Source organism: Micromys minutus (assembly GCF_963924665.1).
Source record: "Micromys minutus genome assembly, chromosome: X".
In the NCBI taxonomy this organism is placed as follows: Eukaryota; Metazoa; Chordata; class Mammalia; order Rodentia; family Muridae; genus Micromys; species Micromys minutus.
In genome coordinates this window covers 54,723,927-54,748,378 of record NC_137970.1, presented here as the reverse complement: position 1 = coordinate 54,748,378, position 24,452 = coordinate 54,723,927, and the positions used below count along the sequence as shown (strand labels likewise).

General features: G+C 35.5%; 1 protein-coding gene across 1 annotated transcript in view; it reads right to left on the bottom strand.

Moving 5' to 3' along the window:
- LOC308414963 (transmembrane protein 182-like) overlaps window positions 1–24,452 on the bottom strand; it is a gene marked incomplete at its 5' end in the record, with an annotated part of 86,466 nt that overhangs the window by 51,214 nt on the left and 10,800 nt on the right. Inside the window, 3 exons of the mRNA XM_080910116.1 lie at window positions 3,177–3,314; window positions 6,185–6,283; window positions 19,220–19,340. Coding sequence (XP_080766242.1) covers window positions 3,177–3,314; window positions 6,185–6,283; window positions 19,220–19,340 — 358 coding nt within the window. The remainder of the gene's footprint in view (window positions 1–3,176; window positions 3,315–6,184; window positions 6,284–19,219; window positions 19,341–24,452) is intronic.

Genomic DNA, 24,452 nt, shown 5'->3' with positions numbered 1-24,452 from the left:
TCGGGAAACAAATTAAGGATTACTGATGATGATGAGACAAGCAAACAACCATAACAACCAAAAAAAAAAAAAAAACTTTTTTGTGCAGGAAAGAAAACAGTCAATTTAAAAAAGCACACCATAGAATGGAATAACATTTAATGGAAGAGTTTTTTTCAATAGCTATTTTAAGTATTTACATTTCAAATGTTATCACCTTTCCTGGTTCCACCCTCTCCCATTCCCCCTCTTCCTACTTCTATGAGGGAGCTCAACTACCTACCCACCCACCCACTTTTGCTTCCTGCCCTGGCATTCTCCTATACTGGGGCATTCACAGGACCAAAGTAATCTAATAGGAGAGTTTTTTTTCCAGAAACACAAATGTCTAATCAATATTTTAAATATGTTTGATATGATTTATCCATCAGACAAATTCAAATTGAAACTGCCTTGAGATTCATCCCTGCCCTAGTCAGAATGTCAAAAAATTGAATGACATCAAATACTAGCACAGACATAGCTAAATATCTAAACTCATAATCATAGAAAATTCCAGGCACTTACTTATCTAAGCTATGATTTTGAATCATGTCAGTTAATTTTTTTAGAAAGGTTAAATAAAAACCCTCCAACTTAGATGAATAATGTCATATTTAACAAGTGGCAATAACCCTATACAATGATGTCACATTAGGAATTTGAATCAAGATAAATAATAACTCCTTGAAAATATGTAGCCATAGTCCTTTTGAGACAGGAATAAAAATAACAAATAATTACACCAGAAAATAGCTTCTCTGATGACTTTAAATAAAAATATATGTGGCAAAGCTAAGAGTGCAGAAGTAGAAACCTAAATTTCAACAATCCTGTAAGGTTACTATAGAAATGCATTTTAATAACACCTCTACGTGATCATCCCAAATGGTTAAACAACCCTAACAAACAGAAAACATAGATTTTTTTTCTTTTTTATATAAGCAATAATAGCTTAAAAATTTATTCTATAGAATGAAAATAATATTTTAATATACTCACTGGTGTTGTAAAAAGACATTAAGATATACCCAGCACAAACACTACTTCATTGCTTGTGGAAGAGCAAATTTGTACAACCACTCAAAAATATAATTTGAACGCTTCTAAAATTAGTGGGAATAGTTCTACCTTAAGACATGGCTATACCATTCCTGGGCATATACCCAGAAAGTGCAGTACCATTCCATGAGGACACTTGCTCAACTATGTTCCTAGAAGCTTTTTCATAATAGCCAGAAACTTCAAAAAACCCAGATGTCCCTCAACTGAAGAATAGATAAGGAAACTGTGGTACATCTACACAACGAAATGGCCATTTAGCTATTTTTAAAAAAAAAAAAAAAAAACATATCATGAAATCCATAGGCATATGGAGGGAACTCAAGAATATTTCTAACTGATGTAACACTGAGCCAGAAAGACACGTGTTACAGTATGCAGTGATTTATAATCAGACATTAATTGTAAGTACAGAATACCCATGTTACAATCCACAGACCCAACAAAATTAAGTAACAAGGAGTGCCCGAGGGAGGATGCTTGAATTTCACTCAGAGAGAGAAATAGAATAGTCACTGAAGATAGATTTAGGGAAAGAAATATCGCCCTTCCAGCTTCAAGTTCTTTTTCTGTATTGTTTTATTGTTCAACCTATTGGGTTCAATCAGTGTTGTTCTTATGTGTATAGTTGTGAGGTTATTTGGTGGGCTCTCATCAGATGAGAAAGCACTATCTTGTTTTAGCAGTCATTGGTGGCCAGTAGTTCCTTAGCCAGGCATGGTGGGGTTCAGGATATACTCTCTACTGTATGCTAAAAGTGTATTTGTTTGTTTGATTGATGGATTAATGGATCAATTGCTGGTTTTGTTCAAGAAAATGTCTCATTATAGAGATCTGGCTGTCCTGGAATTCACTGTATAGGTAAACCAGGTTAGCCTGGAACTCTCGGAGATCCACCTGCCTATCAAGTGATGAGATTCAAGTTCTGTGCCACTAAAACTGACATCTCTGTGCTGAAAGTTTCAACTGGCTTGGTTTAATAAAGGTAGCCTCATATCCTTACACCTTCTAAATCTGTTACTTGCCTTCATGAATAACTAAGTCTCTATTCCTGTGTTCATTACATAGCAATTCCCAGAAATTTTCTCCAATTAGACAGATTTATTTCTTTGTTGTATTCAGGTTTTGAGGACTTAAATAACTGTTTCAAAGGAATGCTCCAAAGATTTCCTTTGTATTTCTACAGTGATATCTGCAAATTCATATTTTATCAAGTGGAAAATTGATGTATAAGACTCTGAAAAAATGATGACACAGTGTATATATTAGGTGGCTCAAAGAAAAATGCTATCCAGGCATGAATTTAATGAATATGCTACTTGGCTAGATTTAAGTATTATATAATAAATATAAAAATGCACATATATATGAATATATACATATAGATTATACACCCATGTATAATTCCTTGGCTTTTTTAACAACTTATCTTCACTATTCAATGTTATGTATTCTCTCTGTTGCTTTAGTTTTTCATCTAACCAATAGAAATGCCTTAGTGTTGTTAACTTTCTATGTAGCACAAGAACTATGACATTTCTTTTAGGTCAATAAAATAGTATCTCTTATTAAAACATTAGGATTTTTAATGATGTTTAAAAAAAAACACAAACTCCTCATCATAATCCAAGAACTAAACGAGTTTTTCTCATCTTTGGCTAAAACCAAGAACATTATATTTTATGCTATTCTCACCACGTGTACCAAAAAAGTTGACATAGCAATTGTGTTTTAGTTTCTCAAATTTATTAGCACTTTATCACATTCAAGTCTCCCCCAACTCTATGCCTTTTCACCTATGTATCATGTAATCAGTGGAGAAACAAACCACAATCAATGTATTTGAAAATGCACAGAAACTGTAAAATATGATATTTCTGTAATATAACCAAGAGCAAAATTTCCACATATAGAATTAAAAACAATTGATTATAAAAATTTTACATTAGAGAAATATGCTTCACTAACCATTACTATTTTACTCTCGTTTTCTTTTCAGTTCAGTTCATCTTCATGTAAAGATTTTATAGAAAAATACACGTATACACACGACTGTATTTTATAACCTATGTCTATAAAGTGAAGCAACAACTTACCTGATATCATCAGGAAGCCACCTCCAACTTTATAACACCCAGAACTGGCAAAGGGCACTCCATAGACCAGCAGAAATCCCCCTGACAGACCAGAAGCAGCACTTAATATAATGAAGATTGTCCAAAAGCCTCTGTACACTAGGGAGGAGAACAGAAACAAGAGATACAAGTATCACCAACAGAATGCAAGAACTAAAAAAGAAAATCTTAAGATACAACAGAAGAAACTGATACATTAGTCAAAGACAATGTTAAATCTAAAAATTCATGACCAAAAAAAAAAAAAAAAAAAACACCCAGAAAACATTGGATAACATGAAAAGACATAACTTAAGAATAATAGGTATAGAAGAAAATGAAAATACCTGGCACCAAGACCCAGAAAATATTTTCAACATTATCACAAGAGAAAACTTTCTGAATGTAAAGAAACAGATGCTCATAAACATACAACAAACTGATAAAACACAAATTATACTGGACCAGAAAAGGAAATTCTTTCAGCATATCATAATCAAAACACAAAATCTACAGAATAGGGAAAGACTACTAAAATTGGTGGGGGGAAAGGCTAGGTAACATAAAATGGTAGACCAATGATAACTGCACCCTACTTCTTCAAAGAAACTCTAAAAGTAACAAGAGCCAGGACAGACATCTTGTAATCTCTAAACAAAGACTACATATGTCAACCTAGAGTACTATACCCAGAAAATTCTCAATCATCATAGATGGAGAAAATAAGATATTTCAATAGAGAGTCAAATTTAAACAAACACACCAATAAATCCAGCACTAAAGAAATACCACTAGGAAATCAACAACCCAAGGAGAATAACTATATTCATAAAACACAGGAAAGAAGTAATTCAATACCAGCACACACACACACACACACACACACACACACACACACACATTACTACTACCACCAACATCAAAATAACAAGAAGTAACAATTACTTGTCATTAATATCTCTCAACATCAATTCACAAAAATTTCCTATAGTTTCAGTGTACCTAGTTTTATGTGGAGGTCTTTGATCCACTTGGACTTGAACATTGTAAAATGAGATAAGAAGGGATTGATTTGCATTCTACTGCATACTGACTGCCAGTTGAACCAACACCATTTGTTGAAGATGCTCTTCTTTTTTCCATTGAATGTTTTTAGCTCATTTGTTAAAGATAAAGTTACCATAGGTATGTAGGTTTATTTCTGAGTATTCAATTCTGTTCTGTTGATCTACCTGCCAACCTCTTTACCAATACCATGAAGTTTGTATCACAATTGATTTGTAGTATTGTTTGAGGTCAGGGATGGTCATCCCCCCCCCCCCCGGAAGTGAGGATTTTATTGTTGAGAATAGATTTTACTATCTCTCTTTTTTTGTTATTTCAGAAGTTTGCAAATTGCTTTTTCTAACTCTATGAAGATTTGAATTGGAACTTTTATGGGGATTGCATTGAATCTGTAGATTGCTTTTGGCAAGATGGCAATTTTTATAATGTTAATCCTTCTGATCCATGAACATGGGAGATCCTTCCATCTTCAGAGAACTTTTTCATTTCCTTCTTTAGAAATTTGAAGTTCCTGTCATACAGATCATTCACTTGCTTAGTTAGGGTCATACCAAGGTATTTCATATTGTTTGTGACTATTGTGAAGGGAGTGGATTCCCTATTTTTTTTTTCTCAGCATGATTATCCTTTGGGTAGAGTAAGGATACTGTTTTGTTTGAGTTATTTTATAACTAGCCACTTTGAAGAAGTTGTTTCTCAGTTGTAGGACTTCTGGGGTGGAACAGTTTGGGAAAGAATCTTCAGTAATTCTATGTTTGATAGAGGATTAATATCCAATATATACAAGGAACTCAAAAAATTAGATGCCAGAGAATCAAACAATCCTATTAAAAATAGAGTACAAACCTAAACAAAGAATTCTCAACTGAGGAATATCAAATGGTCAAGAAGCACATACAAATGCTCAACATCTGTAGTCATCAGGGAAATGCAAATCAAATGAACCCTGAGATTTCTGTGATTGCAAGCTGGTACAACCAGTCTGGAAATCAGTCTGGTGGTTCCTGAGAAAATTAGACATAGTACTACCTGAGGACCCAGTTATACCACTCATGGTCATATACTCAAAAGATGCTACAACATATAACAAGGACACATGTTCCATCCTGTTCATAGCAGCTTTAATTATAATAGCCAGAAGCTTTAAATAACCAAGATCTCCTTCAACAGAGTAATGGATACAGAAATTTTCGTACATTTACACAGAGGAGTACCACTCAGCTATTAAAAAAAAATGACTTCATGAAATTCCTAGGCAAATAGATGGAACTGGAAGCTATCATCCTGAGAAATATAACCCAGGTACAAACAAAAAAATACTTATGGTGTACACTCACTGATAAGTGGATACTAGCGCAAAAAGCTTTGAATACCCATGAAACAATTCACAGAAATTATAAGGTTTAAAAAGAAGGAAGGCCAGAATGTGGATGGCTCAGTCCTCCTTAGAATGGAGAACTAGACAAAAAATAATTTGTTTTGAATACAGAAAGTACTAACTAGTTTTTAAAGAGACATTATTTTTAGTTTTTAAAAAAATGAATAATATTGTATGTTTTAAATTTTAAAATTTTGAATATTATAGTTCTACTATTTACAAATGTAAGCATCAGTTTCATAATCCATAAAATGGAACTAGTAATATCTGATACATTGATTTATTTGAGTAAAATCTCAAATATATTCATTGAAGTTTACATGGAGTACATAGAAGACCATAAAAATCTGTATCATTTATTTTCCTTTCACTTAAAACCAGTAAGATATATATGGATAGCAATTGCCAAGTAAGAACTATCTGGAAAGCATAAACAGAGATAACCAACTTAACATATAATTTAGCATATAACATTGATTTAATTAATCCTGAGAAAGTTCTTATTAAGTGCACACATCAATACATCAGGATACACTTCAAAACTCACCTGTAGTTGCATCAAAGGATGGGTGTGGAAAAGGTCCTACAGCAATTTGCATTGGAAAGAGATATCCAGGAATGCAGCGCTTAGGATGAGGCTGATTCACTGCGGATAAGAAAGAAAAAGCAGGAAATCTTATTTTAATTCTAAGATCTTTCAAATTAAGTTCTGATCAAATCTACACATATATATATATATATATATATATTCTTATAAATATTTGATAAAATTATAAAAATTAATATAAAATAATTTATTTATACATAATCCTACTAGGGTACAGAAGTGAATATAACATACCTACCCAGAGTCACTCAGAAAAAGTAGAAATTGGAGTTCAAACATCTTAAATTTTATTGAGTGTTCCTTAGAACACTGTCACTACTGACATGTCATAAGCTATGAATTTAACTCAAAATGGTTACCTGGTACTCACCCTGTATTTTAAAATCCCATGGTAAATGTTACAGCATTCATTAAGGCTTTAACTATAAGAAACTATAATTTAAATGCAGGTAGAAGCATACAACAAAGACACCATAATGAGTTGGAATCTTTTGCAAGGAACATAAAATGTTCCATGGATTTTATGCAACCAAACTAACATTTGAATTTAAGACAAGGAAATCTGGAGGCTGCAAAATTTGATTTTGACTTCAAAACAAAGAATTGATTCATCTTCTAAGTATAACAAGAGAAAGGACATTCTGGATAAGAACTATGGTATAAATATGGTGAATGAGGAAAAAACAGCAAGATTGTTTTATTTAGAGGAAAGCAACAGGGAAGTAAAAAGATATCTACTCTCAAAGAAGTACATTGTTAAGGTCTTGTTCAGGCAATCCTAGCTGCTGGGAGTTTATGAACATCCCAGACCTGTCTAGCTGGACCATATTAAAGTAGATAACTCCACATCCATTAGTATATTGGCAGTACAAACGGGCCCAGTGAATTATTAAAGAAACAAAGAAGTCACAAGGTTAGGAAGAGATGGAAATGTGAGAAATGAATCTAGAAGGAGATAGGGGAACATTGGAGGTGAAAATGATCACACTACAGTATTAAATTTTTCAAAGAATTAATAAAATGTTATATTTTAAAGTATATTACAAAAATAAATCATGGTTCCAGTTTTGCTAATACATTGTAGTAACCCCATTCTCATTTTAATATTCAACTAAGAAACTAAGCAAATTACAAAGAGTAAGAGAATCCCTTAAAAATCATAATAAACTAGACACAGGTAAAATCCTATTGAAATGGGTTAACTGCTTGAATATTGAGTATACTCCATAAACAAGATGAAAGGATCATGATGTCAAAAGATCACAACAATTCACTGTATGTAGAATAATAAAATTTAATATGGATGAATATAAAGATTTTCATTTACTTTCTTAAAATGAGTTGTAAATAGAAGGAAAAGAGCCCAAAAACGGCAGAAGAATAAGAGACTCACTCTTTTACACACTCCAGAATTCCATAAAAAGGCTAAACTAGAAACTACAATAAATACTCAAAAGGGATGGTGCAGAACCTGTACAGTAATTGTTCATGTGTTTTTAGTCTTTTAAAAAATTAACATAAAATATACTAATCTTTATTAAAATCCCCATGATTGAAAAATAATTTTAAAAAAATAAGCACTTAAGTGCAGGAAAATGTCAGGTGTACCACACAGAATCAGAAAAATGTATAGACAAACCCAACAATTTAGTAATAGTAAGCTACCTTATGAAATTGAATGTGGAATATATAAACATTTGTGTTAAGCTAACTAAAGAATAAATGACGTTTGAAGTTGCACAACCAGAACAAGAATACAGCTGCAGCCCCTCAAAACTGCCAGAGGTCATATATGGTATACTTTGATATTTGAGAAATTTTAAGGATAGACATAAATTACAGCTCTGTCCCCCCAAAATTGCCTCAATCAACAGCAGAATGAGAATTATATTATTGCAAGCAGTAGAAGGAAATTAAGATATTTAAGAATTTGAATACATGATAGGGTTTAGAATGAGAAAAAGTAAATGATAACACCTATTAGTGATTTACTTGACAAGTAACTTACTTGTGTGGCTGTGAGAAATGAAATGAGAGCTTATGGTCAGAAGTGTCAGTAAGATTGATTTCTGTCCAGCAAAACTAAGGCTGTAATATTAACTGTCAGCTTTTATAATCTGTGCTGAAAGAATCTGAGCTATCTTCTATGGAAGTATTGGAGAATAGATTTGATGGCTACTTATCAACATATTATTGAGGAGAGTCATACATCAATCAAGTAGGATGTTGTACCAGATAATGTCTATAGGCTTCTCAAATAGTAATGATCCCTGATTCTAAAAGTCTATGAAAAAATTTGGTATTATAATGGAAGTGTCATTATATCAGTGTTAATGCCAGCGTCTTGTCATGATTAATGATATACTGAGAATGTTAGATATGTTAATGGAGTGACCACTTATCTTAAAGTGTTTTCTAGTTATCAGTAATACTTTATAATAAGTAGACATTTGTCTCCACTTAAAATTACCAAAGAATTCCAATTGAATTGATTATTACTGCTTCATGAATATTAAATTAATTTGCCACATCAAATGCTTTTATAATTTGCATCAAGAGAAGAATTAAGATTTATCTATGGTTTTAAAATGTATGTTGTTAACAGCAAGACATTTCAGTGTCTATTCTTTGACAAGTCTATTTCAACTCCATTTAGCATACTTTATCCTCATTAGATTTGATTTATAGGCATTACATGTCAACTATATCAATCTAGCTTATGTATCAAAAATACAAAGCTTACAACAACTGATGAAGTGTAGTATACCCTGGGGAATAAAATAAAAAGGTCCAATTAGTGAGTGTTAAATAGATTTATATTCATTTAATAAGAATAAGTATGCTTATGATGTGATTATAAATAAAATATCTAATAAGATATCTAATAAGAAATAGAATTAAACTGAAAAAGTGAAACAATGTTGATTGTTAGTTAAAAATGGTAAGTTTATGGACTATAGCAAATAGATAAATTACTAGTTGAGATAATGATAAATAGAAACATTGTACCTCAAAAAACAAACTGTATAAAAACCAATACATGCTGAGAAACTTGGTTGCAGAGTTGTCCAATAGACTGCCAAAACACTACAGAATATTGTTATCACCCAAAAGGTGAAAGATAAGTCAATATTTTTAAACACACTATGCACATTGGTCAGAAGGTCAAAAGGCCCCAAGCTACGTCTTACCTGAAAGACTTTTCCTCCCTGAGAATGAGGTACCAGAAGGACCTTGCAAGCTTACAAAAGAAGGAAGTGGCTGACATGAACCACATGTAAACAATGGCCAGCATAGCATATAACCCTTCAGCTGAAGTTGTAGTATGCAGTTACTGGTGATAAGCAACAACTCTCTAATTGGACTTAAGACATTCTCAACAGTATTAAAACCATGCTTCATACTGGAAACTCAGCCAGCTTCCTATAGCTACTGATGTCATAGATCTCAGAGAAAACCCTATCACCAATTTACTAAGCCAGCATTGTTCTTAACTGCATTATGAATATTTGCCCTTATACCCAATAATAAGTCCTCACTCCTCATCATGAAAACTATGATGGCAATATATGGGGACCACTGCAGAAAATTACAACCAATCAAAATGAAGAGTTGTGGAGGTTAGTCCCAACTTAATCATCCACAAAACATTTCTCACTCATACTGATCAAATAATTATGGAAGAGAAGGCAGAAAGATTGTAGAAACTAGAGGAATGGGGATTTATTGTTAGATTAGGTCTTTTAGAAATGTTAGAACTATACCCATGAAATCTTACAGACATGTTAAGTAAGCATTGCCTGAACAAAGAAGGGACCAATAGGCATGTTAATGAAAAGGAGGGAAAACTCAGAAAATCCTTAACCCTACACAAAGAACTACAGGCAAATAAATGGTGAAAGCTGAAAAACAGTCTTCCTCAGGGAAAAACACACCAATTATATATCCAACACCAAATGTTCAGTCCTTTAAAAAAATATGGATACAAGTAGCATTATATAGACAAAACATGTTGTTCTTTTGTATAAGGATTACACAGACACACAGACCCACAGAGAGGTAGACACACACACGCACACATATTTGTATGACAAATTTAAAAACTGAGGCCATAAATATGAAAGAAAATCTGGGAGTAGAAGATTCATGAAATGGTTAGAATAAAGTAATGAAAGAAAGAAATGGTGTAATTTTGTTATAATTTCATTTTTCAAAGATAAAATCTGTATTATACCATCAATTCACTGAATATATATATATATATATATATATATATATATATATATTCATATATATATATATGAATATTTATATTACATATAAAACATCAGTTTGGGCAACTTCAATGCACAGAACAGGGCGCGGCCCATCCACCACACGGATCAGCAGCGTTTAAAGCTTTAAAGACCAGTGAGTGGGAGACCTGGGCAGCCAGGGAGCAGAGGGATCTCTGCAGAGTGCACACTGTAAGCGCACCACCAGCCCTGCCTGATCCAGGGACCAGGAACAGAACTTTGGAACTTCTGTTTCCACCCAACGACTCTGAGGCATAGAACAGGGCTCGGCCCATCTGCCACCTAGAAGAGTGAAGACCCAGGGACGCAGACCAGATACAAGGGAAAGGCAAGAATATATCACTGACAACAAAATGGCAAGAGGAAAGTGAAAGAGTATATCCCAAGGAAACCAAGACAACCTGGCAACTCCAGAACCCAGCTCTCCCACAGCAGCAAACATAGGAATGCCAAACACTCCGGAAAAAGAAGATGCAGACCTGAAATCATACATCAAGATGCTGATAGAGATACTTAAACAAGAACGGGAGGAAAAGCAAAAAGATTCAGAAGGTTTTAAAGAGGAAGCAAGAAAAACACTCAAAGAACTCAAAGAACTAGTGGAAAACACAACCAAAGAGATGAAGGAATGGAAGAGGGAATTTAAAACGGAAATTGAAACAATAAAGAAATCACTAAAAGAGATAACCCTAGAGGTAGAACACCTAAAAAAGAAATCAGGAGTCACAGAAGCAAGCATTTCCAATAGATTACAAGAGATGGGAGACAGAATCTCGGGGGCAGAAGATAACATTGTAAACATAAACAAAACAGCCAGAGAAGATGCAAAAAACAAAAAGTTCCAAACCCAAAATGTCCAGGGAATCCAGGACACAATGAGAAGACCGAACCTAAGGATAATAGGAATAGAAGAGGGAGAAGAGTATCAACTAAGAGGCACAGTAAATATCTTCAACAAAATCGTAGAAGAAAACTTCCCTACCCTCAAGAATGAGATGACCACGAGCATAAAAGAAGCCTTCAGAACTCCAACTAGGTTGGACCAGAAAAGACATACCTCCCGACACATAATAGTAAAAACATCAAGTGCCCAAAGCAAATAAAGAATACTAAAAGCAGTAAGGGAAAAAGGTCATGTAACATATAAAGGCAGACCAATCAGACTCACACCCGATTTCTCAACAGAGACTATGAAAGCTAGAAGATCCTGGACAGACATCATGCACTCCTTAAGAGAGCACAAGTGCCAAGCCCAAGCTGCTATACCCAGCAAAACTATCAATCACCAGCGATGGAGAGACAAAGATATTTCAAGACAAATCAAAATTCACACAATATCTGACCACAAACCCAGCACTACAACGAATTATAGGTGGAAAACCCAATACAATGAGGGAAAATACAGCCTAGTAAAAACAAGAAAACTCCTAAACAAGAAAACTAAAAGAAGAAAAAGACACAGACACAACTCAACCCACAAAAGCAATAATGGCAGGAAACAGAAAAATCTATTCCTTGATATCTATTAACATTAATGGATTCAACTCCCCAATAAAGAGACATAGCCTATCAGATTGGATACATAAACAAAATCCAGCATTTTGCTGCATACAGGAAACTCATCTCAGAGACAGAGACAGACACTATCTCAGAGTAAAAGGGTGGGAAAAAAACTTGAAGCAAACAGCCCCAAGAAGCAAGCTGGAGTGGCTATGCTAATATCGAATAAAGTAAATTTCCAACCAAAAGTTATCAAAAAAGATAAGGAAGGACACTTTGTACTCATTACCTGGGAAATCTGTCAGGAGGAACTCTCAATCCTTAACATATATGCTCCAAATAAAGAAGCACCCACATTCATAAAAGAAACACTACTAAAGCTCAAAAAATACATTTCACCCCACACAATATTGTGGGAGACTTTAATACCCCACTCTCACCAAGGGACAGATCATGGAAACAGAAACTGAACAAGGACACTGCAAAGCTAGCAAAGTCTTTGAACCAACTAAACTTAATAGATATATACAGAACATATCATCCTAAAGTAAAAGAATAAACATTCTTCTCAGCAACCCATGGCACCTTCTCGAAAATTGACCACATAATTGGATACAGAACGAGCCTCAATCGATATAAGAAGATTGAAATACTCCCATGCATCCTCTCAGATCACCATGGTCTACGGCTGGTCTTTAAAAACAACAAAGACAACAAAATTCCCACATACACATGGAAAGTAAACAACGCTCTGTTAAACGATAGCGGGGTCAAAGAAGAAATAAAAAAAGAAATTAAGGATTTTCTTGAATTCAACTAAAACGAAAACACAACATACCCAAACCTATGGGATGCAATGAAAGCAGTACGGAGAGGAAAACTCTTAGCCCTGATCGCTTCCAAAAAGAAACTGGAGAGAGCATACATCAGCAACTTGACAGCACAGCGAAAAGCCCTAGAACAAAAGGAAGCAGATATACCCAAAAAGAGTAGACAGCAAGAAATAATCAAAATTAGGGCAGAAATAGACCAAATAGAAACAAAAAGAACCATTGAAAAAATCAACAAAACCAAGAGTTGGTTCTTTGAGAAAATCAACAAGATTGATAAACCCCTAGCCAGACTAACGAGAGAGCAAATAGAGAGTATACATATTAACAAAATTAGAAAGGAAAGTGGAGACATAACAACTGAAACTGAGGAAATTCAAGAAATCATCAGATCCTACTATGAAAAATTATACTCCACAAAATTGGAAAATCTGGAGGAAATGGACAAATTCCTAGACAGATACAAGATCCCAAAGTTAAACCAGGACCAAGTAAACCATGTAAATATCCCTATAACACCTAAAGAAATAGAAGAAGTCATCAAAAGCCTCCCAACCAAAAAAAGCCCAGGTCGTGACGGGTTCAGTGCAGAATTTTATCAGACATTTATTGCGGACATAACACCAATACTCTCCAAACTATTGCAGAAGATATAATAAGAGGAAATACTACCTAACTCATTTTTTGAGGCTACAATAACCATAGTACCTAAATCACACTAAGACCCTAAAGTAAAGAGAACTTCAGACCAATCTCACTTATGAACATTGATGCAAAAATACTCAACAAAATACTTGCAAACTGAATCCAAGAACACATCAAAACGATCATTCATCATGAACAAGTATGTTTCATCCCTGGGATGCAGGGATGGTTTAATATAAGGAAATCCATCAATGTAATCCACCATATAAACAAACTCAAAGAACAAATCCACATGGTCATCTCACTAGACACTGAGAAAACATTTGACAAAATCCAACACCCCTTCATGTTAAAAGTCCTGGAAAGAACAGGAATCCAAGGCCCATATTTAAACATAATAAAAGCAATATACAGCAAACCAACAGCCAACATCAAAATTAATGGTGGGAAACTTGAAGCAATCCCACTAAAATCAGGGACATGACAAGGCTGCCCACTCTCCCCCTACCTATTCAACATAGTTCTGGAAGTCATGGCTGGAGCAATTAGACAGCAAAAGGAGATCAAGGGGATACAAATCGGAAAGGAAGAGATAAAAACATCACTCTTTGCCGATGACATGATAGTGTACTTGAGTGACCCCAAAAGTTCCACCAGAGAACTCCTACAGCTGATAAACAAGTTCAGCAAAGTGGCTGGATACAAAATTAATTCAAACAAATCAGTAGCCTTCCTATACTCAAAGGACAAACATATGGAGAAGGAAATTAGGGAAAAGCTACCCTTCACAATCTTCACAAAAACTATGAAATACCTTGGTGAGACTCTATCTAAGCAAGTGAAGGACCTGTATGACAAGAACTTCAAACCTCTAAAGATGGAAATTGAGGAGGACCTCAGAAAATGGAAAGATCTCCCTTGCTCATGGATTGGAAAGATCAACATTTTGAAAATGGCCATCCTATCAAAAGCAATCTACAGATTCAACGCAATCCCCATCAATATTCCATCACAGTTCTTTATGAAATTGGAAAAATCAATGTGCAATTTCATATGGAACAGCAAAAGACCCAGAATAGAGAAATCCATCCTCAACAACAAGAAAATATCTGCGGGAATCACTATCCCTGACCTCAAGCTATATTACAAGGCAATTGTGCTGAAAACTGCATGGTACTGGTACAGAAATAGGCATGTGGATCAATGGAATAGAATAGAAGATCCAGAAATGAGCCCTCATGTATATTGTCACCTGATTTTCGACAAAGCCGCCATAAACATTCAATGGAAAAAAAGACAGCCCATTCAACAAATGGTGCTGGTCCAACTGGCACTCAGCATGCAAAAGAATGAAAATAGACCCTTTCTTATCTCCTTGTACAAAGCTCAAGTGTAAGTGGATCAAAGATCTCCACATTAAACCAGATACACTGAAACTATTAGATGAGAAAGTAGAAAAACTTTAGAACATATAGGCACAAGAGAAAATTTTCTGAACAAAACACCAATGGCTCAAGCTCTAAGGTCAAAGATTAACAAATGGGACTTAATGAGATTGCAAAGTTTCTGTAAGGCAAAGGACATTGTCAAGAAAACAAAACGGCAGCCAACAGAATGGGAAAAGATATTTACCAACTCTACATCAGATAGAGGCCTAATATTCAAGGTATACAAAGAACTCAAAAAGCTAGACACCAGAGAATCAAATAACCCTATTAAAAATGGGGTATAGAACTAAACAAAACATTCTCAGTTGAGGAATATCGATTGGCTGAGAAATATCTGAGGAAGTGCTCGACATCCTTATCCATCAGGGAAATGCACATCAAAACAACCCTGAGATTCCATCTCACACCAGTCAGATTGGCCAAGATCCAAAACTCAGATGACAACAGATGCCTGCGAGGTTGCGGAGAAAGAGGAACACTTCTCCACAGTTGGTGGGGTTGCAAACTAATACAACCACTCTGGAAATCAGTCTGGCGATACCTCAGAAAATTGGACATAATACTACCTGAAGACCCAGCTATTCCACTTCTGGGCATATACCACACAGACACCTTAGTACACAACAAAGATTTATGCACCACAATGTTCATAGCAGCTCTATTTATAATAGCCAGAAGCTGGAAAGAACCAAGATGCCCTTCAGAAGATGAATGGATACAAAAATTGTGGTACATTTACACAATGGAATACTACTCAGCCACCAGAAAGAATGACTTGACCAAATTCTTAAGAAAATGGCTGCATCTAGAGAATATCATCCTGAGTGAGATAACCCAGTCACAAAAGAACACACATAATATGCAGTCACTGATAGTGGGATGCTAACCCCAGAGGCTTGCACTCCGCCAGAAACAACTCACAGACTGTATGAAGTCCAAGAAATAAAGAAAACAAAAAATATACATATATTTACAAAACAAGAAGACCTTGACTATTTCCATGTTGTGTTTTGTTTTGCATGTACTTTACGCTTATTGTAACTATTAGGTTTTCAACGCATACTGTCAAGCCCTTGAAAATAATCAAGTACTGACTAAAAAAAATATATTCACATGGTTTTATGTAAAAATTATTTCAATATCTGAAAAAAACAGTACTGACAAAAATGTATAATTTTTAGCAAAAAATGTTTAAAATCTGTACATTTATCTTTGTTTTGTAAAATAAAGTCGTTTAAAAAAACATAATAAAAATAGCTATTTTGTGTAACACAATCTACAGATTCAGTGCAATCCCCATCAAAATTCCAACTGTTTTTTAACTTCATAGTGTTAGAAAGAGCAATTTCCAAATTCATTTGGAATAATAAAAAATCCAGGATAAAAAAAAAATCATTCTCTGAACACCCCAGAAACAACTCACAGACTTTATGAAGTTCAAGAAAGGAAGAAAAAGGAAAAACGATTATGCTTAATTTTTACACACCAAGAAAAGTTTGACTAATTCCAGGATACATTTTGTTTTACATGTACTTTATGCTCGTTGTACCTGTAAGATCTTAATGTACAGTATCAAGCCTTAAAAAAAAAAAAAATCCAAGTACTGGCAAAAATGTATTTGTATACTTTTATGCAAAAATGCTTAAAATCTGTACATTTATTTTGTATTTTAAAATAAAGTTGTTCAATTAAAAAAAATATTGAATTTGTGGTGTTTTTGGCCGCTCTGGATTCTACAATTTTTGCCCTCTTTGGGTCTCAACATATGTTTCTATCAGTTGCTAGGTGAAGCTTCTCTGATTACAATCAGGCTATTTATCAATCCATGAGTATATCAGAATATCATTAAGGATAATTTTCTTTTTAGGTTTCTGAACTATTCTTCCTCTGGGTTCTGGCCTTTCAGACAGTGTCAAGAGTGAGCTCTTGTTCTCATGGTATGGGTCTCAATCTGGACCCATCACTGGTTAGCCACTTCTATATCCCAGCTCCTTGTATCCTACCACAGCATGTAGGCAGGACAAATTATAGGTGAAAGATTTTGTGACTGTACTGATATCCCAATTCCTCTGCTTGAAATCCTGCATGGTTACAGAAGCTGGCCAGTTCAGGCTCCATATTCCTCACTGCCATGAGTCTTAATTAGAGCTATCTTTGTAGATTCTTGGGGGTTTCTATTGTGCTAGGTTTCTAGCATGTCAAAGAAATAGTCCCCCAATTTCTGTTTTTTTTTCCCTAGACTCTTTCTCATCCTCCACCCACATGTTCTCTCCTGTTCCCATACCCACTCTTTCCTATTTCCCTACCCACCTATGCACCCACCACACAAACATGCACACTCACTCATCCACAATGACTATTCTATTTCTCTTTCCTGAGGATATTCATGCATCTCTCCTTTAGCCCTCTTTATTACTTATCCTCTCTTGGTCTGTCAATTATAGCATGGTTATCCTTAACTCTGAAGCTGATGTTCACTTACATGTGAGCACATACCATGAGTGTCTATCTGAGTCTGATATTTTCCAGTTCCGTCTATTAGCCTGCAAATTTCAGGTTGTCCTTATTTTTAACAGCTGAGTAATGATTCATCGTGAAAATATATGACATTTTTTATCCACTCTTCTATTGAAGGTCATCTAGGTTTTTTCTACATCATGTGTGTTTATTTCCTTTTTGTTTATATATTTAAGAAACTTCTTGTTTTCAGTGACAGCTATAGTCCTTGTCATGTTTTCTTCCAAGTAGTACGTTCTCATAGCTTGATCACAGATATTTAAGTTTGTAAGGGATTTCGCTCATATCTAGTGAACAATCTCAATTGTTATGAAACATGATACAGGGTTTTAATGTATTGAAATTAGCATTACTTTGCTCATTTGTGAAAGAGCCTCTTAAGTATGCTTCTACATCAAGTTCTAGAATATACACATATGTAGTATTACGAAAGTAGCTAGATGTTTTCAGAAAATATGGTATCAGGTATATAGTTAGTACCATTATTATTATCATTGTGTAATGAGATAAGAGTCATATGATGTTGAAAATAATATGTTAAATATAGGATGCTTTGCAATATTTCAACTATATAATTTACCTCAAGTCTAAATTCATTAACTGTCATTAATTTGTTATGTAGCTTGATAGAGGGAAAGAATATCTAGAAAAGTAGAAAAGCCGAGGCTTCAATATTTATGCCTTATCATAGTGTTACATATCAAATTAATGTTGGTAAAATTTGTTAAAAGTCATGACGATAAGTTAACAATGATTATATAACTTTTTCATATTAACAGCAAATTTCAAATCCACAATGACAATCTGTTTCTGAAGTATAATATTATTTCAGAGACACCTTAGTACACAACAAAGATATATGCACCACAATGTTCATAGCAGCTCTATTTATAATAGCCAGAAGCTGGAAAGAACCCAGATGCCCTTCAGAAGATGAATGGATACAAAAATTGTGGTACATATACACAATGGAATACTACTCAGCCACCAGAAACAATGACTTAACCAAATTCTTAAGAAAATGGCTGCATCTAGAGAATATCATCCTGAGTGAGATAACCCAGTCACAAAAGAACAGACATAATATGCAGTCAAACCATTAAAAAGATCAAGTACTGACTATTCATATAGATTCATGTAAAAATTATTTTAAAATCTGAAAAAAAGTACTGACAAAAATGTATTGTATAATTTTACGCAAAAAATGCTTGAAATCTGCACATTTATCTTTGTTTTGTAAAATAAAGTTGTTAAAATTAAAAAAAATATTATTTCAGCAGGCAATAAAATCCTTGTCAATATTTTAAAATAATATTACTTAAATAATTAATCTTACATTAAACTGAACACTCCAAAATTTGAATGTACATGCTTTGACTTAGCAAGTTAGATTTGCATGCAAAGCAACAACCAACATTCAACATGGATGATTTTCAGTCCAGTTATAAAATAGCTGCGCTCTTACTCTTTGATTTAATACATTAGAACTTAGTTGTTAAACATTTGCATAGCAGGAATAAAGTAATGGGTTAACATCCAGAGCCATAAAGTAAATCCAGATGTCTTTCAAGGAAAATCATACACATGATTAAAAAATATTGCTTTACAAATCTGAGGGTTTTATTATATACAAATATCATCACTGTAAATTATCATCATCAATATCTCTGTACGAGATTGTTTTTGACTCTGAGACAAGGAAATACTATTAACAAACATCACAAAATATCTCATACTCACTAAACCAATATCTCCAAACTGATGTTTGTGGATCATCTCCAAAAAACCAGCACCGCCAGAAAAAGCCTTCATGATGGTAAATCACTGACATTTCTTCATAGTCGTGTACATCTTCATAATACTATTAAATAAAATATTTAAAATTTTAAATTATAGTCCTATAAATTACTTGGCTTTACACAAACTCTACAAAATACTGAACTACTACTTATGACAATTTTAGAAATGCATTTTTAGAATAAGCTTTGTGCATTTTGTTTAATCTGGTATTTACTTATAATGTGTATAACTAAAGATCTTATTCATTTGAATATTCTAATTCATATTGTCTTGGTAGTAATGACATTATTATGACATTATGACATTAATGACATTAATGACAATAATAATGACATTATTCTGTCATTTTGAATTAGCATATAAGTAATACCTTCCTTGTAAGTTAATAGATATTAATTTGAAAAATAAGAATCTATATTCTTTAACACGAAAACAGAAAAATATTAGTATATTAAGGTTTGTGATATGTTAATGAGTGATATTTACACATGTCTCTCAAGCATTATGTCTGAGCTTTTCAAAATATTAAATGATAAATGTTTATGTAGGGAGCATGATAGGGTGAGGAAGGGGTCTGGGAGAGAAAACTAACACTAAGGATAATTGACAAAGTCAAGTGGAAACAAATGTTGCATGAATGTCCTATAGCCACATGTGGGCTTGTCCTCCACGCATGCACACACACACACTCACACACACACACACACACACACACACACACACACACACACACTGTCACACACACAGTAGTGTAACTTGGAGATTGGCCCTTACCTGAAAGTTCTGTTGACTAGCTTTCAGACTACCAGAAAGTATATATGGGAGAAAGACCTTGGCAACCTGTGCCAACTATAAGTGGTCATAACAACTGAACTGAAGCCGCCACCAGGAACAGTAGAGATCCAGGAGCACAGGTCTGTTGAGAAGGTGTTCAGACTAGCCTGGGTGCAGAGAGATCTCTGCAAAAGTGTGCCCCCCACCCAGCTTGGTTCAGGAAACCAGTAACCCAGAATCGGACTATTCCCAGCTGGAGGACTTTGAGTGCAGAACAGTACTCAGACCATCTGCCACCAGGAACAGAGGAAATCCAGGGACAAAGGCCTGGTGAGAAGGCATTCTGAGTAGCCTGGGATCAGGAGATCCATGGACACAGGCCAGGTACAATGGAGAGGCAAGAACCAATCACTGACAACAAGAAAACATATATTCACAGACAACAAGATGGCAGGAGGAAAGCGAAAGAAAGAATGTACCCCAGGGAAACCAAGACAACCTGGCAACAGCAGAACCCAGCTCTCCCATCACCACAAACAGCAGAATGCCAAACATTCCAGAAAAAGAAGACTCAGTCCGGAAATCATACCTCAAGATGATGATAGAAATCCTTAAACAAGAACGGGATGAAAAGCATAAAGAATTAGAACCTTTTAAAGAGGAAATAAGAAAAAGACTCAAAGAACTCAAAGAACTAGAGGAAAACAGAACCAAAGAGATGAAGAAATGGAAGAAGGAATTAAAACGGAAATGGACACAATGAAGAAAACACTAAAAGAGACAACCATAGAGGTATAAAACCTAAAAAAGAAATCAGGAGTCAAAGATGCAAGCTTATCCAACAGACTACAAGAGATGGAAGACAAAAATCTCAGGGGCTGAAGACAACATTGAAAACATAGAAAAACAGTCAGAGAAGAAACAAAAACTGAAAATCTCCTACCCCAAAAATTTCTGGAGATCCAGGACACAATGATAAGACAAAACCTAAGGATAATAGGAATAGAAGAAGGCAAAGAATATCAAATAAGAGGCACAGTAAATATCTTCAAACCAAATTGTTGAAGAAAATTTCCCTACCCTTAAGAATGAGATGACCATGAGCATAAAACAAGCCTACAGAACTCGAAATAGGTTGGACCAGAAAAGAAATTTCTCCAGACACATAATAGTCAAAACTCCAAGTGCCCAAAGCAAAAAAAAAAAAAAAAAAAAAAAAAAATATTAAAAGCAGTAAGGAAAAAAGACCATGTAAAATAGAATGGCAGACCAATCAGAATCAAACCTGATTTCTCAACAGAGACTATGAAAGCTAGAAGATCCTGGACAGACATCATGTAGACATTAAGGGACCACAAGTGCCAGCCAAAGCTGCTATACCCAGAAAAACTCTCAATCACCATAGATGGAGAGAAAAAGATATTCCAAGACAAAACTAAATTTACATAATATCTGAAAACAAACCCAGCACTACAATGAATGATGGGGGGAAACCCAATACAAAGAGGAAAACTACATCTTAATTAAAACAAGAAATCCCCTAAGCAAGAAAACCAAAAGAAAGGCGGCTCATACAGGCTGAGCAACTGGTGAGTGGGAGACCTAGGCTGCAGGGGAGCAGAGGGATCTCTGCAGAGTGCACACGGAAAAGGCACCCCCTGCCCTGACCTGCCCTGTCCTCCCCGATCCAGTGACCGGGAACAGATCTTAGGAACTTCTGTTCCCACCCGGAGAAGACTTCAGGACACAGAGCGGAGCCTGGCCCAACTGCCAGCCGGAAAGGCGGCTTGTACAGGCTGAGCAACTGTGACCGGGAACAGATCTTAGGAACTTCTGTTCCCACCTGGAGACCACTTCAGGACACAGAGCAGAGCCTGGCCCAACTGCCAGCCGGAAAGGCGGCTCGTACAGGCTGAGCAAAAGGTGAGTGGGAGACATAGGCTGCTGGGGGGCAGAGGGATATCTGCGGAGTGCACACGGAAAGGGCACCCCCTGACCTGCCCTGTCCTCCCCGATCCAGGGACCAGGAACAGATCTTAGGAACTTCTGTTCCCACCCGGAGACAACATCAGGACGCAGAGCGGAGCCTGGCCCACCTGCCAGCCGGAAAGGTGGCTCGGAGAGGCTGAGCATCTGTGACCAGGAACAGATCTTAGGAACGTCTGTTTCCACCCGGAGGCGACTTCAGGACGCAGAGCGGAGCCGGGCCCAGCTGCCACCCGGAAGCTGGGCTGCCGGGGAGTAGAGAGATCTCTGCAGAGTGCACATGGAAAGTGTACCAGGGACACAGACCAGATACAAGGGAAAGGCAAGAACATATCACTGACAACAAAATGGCAAGAGGAAAGAGAAAGAGTATATCCCAAGGAAACCAAGACAATCTAGAAACACCAGAACCCAGCTCTCCAATAGTAGCAAACATCGGAATTCCAAACACTCCAGAAAAAGAAGACACAGACCGGAAATCATGCCTCAAGACGCTGATAGAGTTACTTAAACAAGAAAGGGAGGAAAAGCAAAAAGATTCAGAAGCTTTTAAAGAAGAAAAAAGAAAAACACTCAAAGAACTCAAAGAACGAGAGGAAAACAGAACCAAAGAAATAAAGGAATGGAAGAGGGAAATTAAAACAGAAATTGACACAATAAAGAAAACGCTAAAAGAGATAACCCTAGAGTCAGAACACCAAAAAAAAAAATCAGGAGTCACAGAAGCAAGCATTTCCAACAGATTACAAGAGATCGAGGAGAGAATCTCGGGGCAGAAGACAACATTGCAAACATAGACAAAACAGCCAGAGAAGATGCAAAAAACAAAAAGCTCCTAACCCAAAATGTCCAGGAAATACAAGACACAATGAGAAGACCGAACCTAAGGATAATAGGAATAGAAGAGGGAGAAGAGTATCAACTAAGAGGCACAGTAAATATCTTCAACAAAATCATAGAAGAAAACTTCCCTACCCTCAAGAATGAGATGACCACGAGCATAAAAGAAGCCTTCAGAACTCCAAATAGGTTGGACCAGAAAAGAAATACCTCCCGACACATAATAGTAAAAACATCAAGCGCCCAAAGAAAAGAAAGAATACTAAAAGCAGTAAGGGAAAAAGGTCAGGTAACATATAAAGGCAGACCAATCAGACTCACACCCGATTTCTCAACAGAGACTATGAAAGCTAGAAGAGCCTGGACAGACATCATGCACCCCTTTAGAGAGAACAAGTGCCAGCCCAAGCTGCTATACCCAGCAAAACTATCAATCACCATCGATGGAGAGACAAAAATATTTCAAGACAAATCAAAATTCACACAATATCTGACCACAAACCCAGCACTACAACGAATTATAGGTGGAAAACCCAATACAAGAAGGGAAAATACAGCCTAGTAAAAACAAGAAAACTAAAAGAAGAAAAAAACACAGACACAAGTCAACCAGAAAAAGCAAAAATGGCAGGAAACAGAAACAATTATTCCTTGATATCTATTAATATAAATGGTCTCAACTCCCCAATAAAGAGACATAGCCTATCAGACTGGATACATAAACAAAATCCACCCTTTTGCTGCATACAGGAAACTCATCTCAGAGACAGAGACATACACTATCTCAGAGTAAAAGGGTGGGAAAAAAACTTCCAAGCAAACAGCTCCAAGAAGCAAGCTGGAGTGGCTATTCTAATATCGAATAAAGTAAATTTCCAACCAAAAGTTATCAAAAAAGATAAAGAAGGACAATTTTTACTCATTACCGGGGAAATCTGTCAGGAGGAACTCTCAATCCTTAACATATATGCTCCAAATAAAAAATCACCCACATTCATAAAAGAAACTCTACTAAAGCTCAAAAAATACATTTCACCCCACACAATAATAGTGGGAGACTTTAATACCCCACTCTCACCAATGGACAGATCAGGGAAAGAGAAACTGAACAAGGACACTGCAAAACTAGCAGAGACTTTGAACCAACTGGAATTAATAGATATATACAGAACATACTATCCTAAAGTAAAAGAATACACCTTCTTCTCACCACCCCATGGCACCTTCTCGAAAATTGACCACATAATTGGACACAGAACGAGCCTTCATCGATATAAGAAGATTGAAATTCTCCCATGCATCCTCTCAGATCACCATGGTCTACGACTGGTCTTTAACAACAACAAAGACAACAAAATGCCCACATACACATGGAAACTAAACAACGCTCTGTTAAAGGATAGCAGGGTCAAAGAAGAAATAAAGAAAGAAATTAAGGACTTTCTAGAATTCAACGAAAACGATAACACAACATACCCAAACCTATGGGATGCAATGAAAGCAGTGTTGAGAGGAAAACTCATAGCCCTAAGTGCTTCCAAAAAGAAACTGGAGAGAGCTCATATCAGCAACC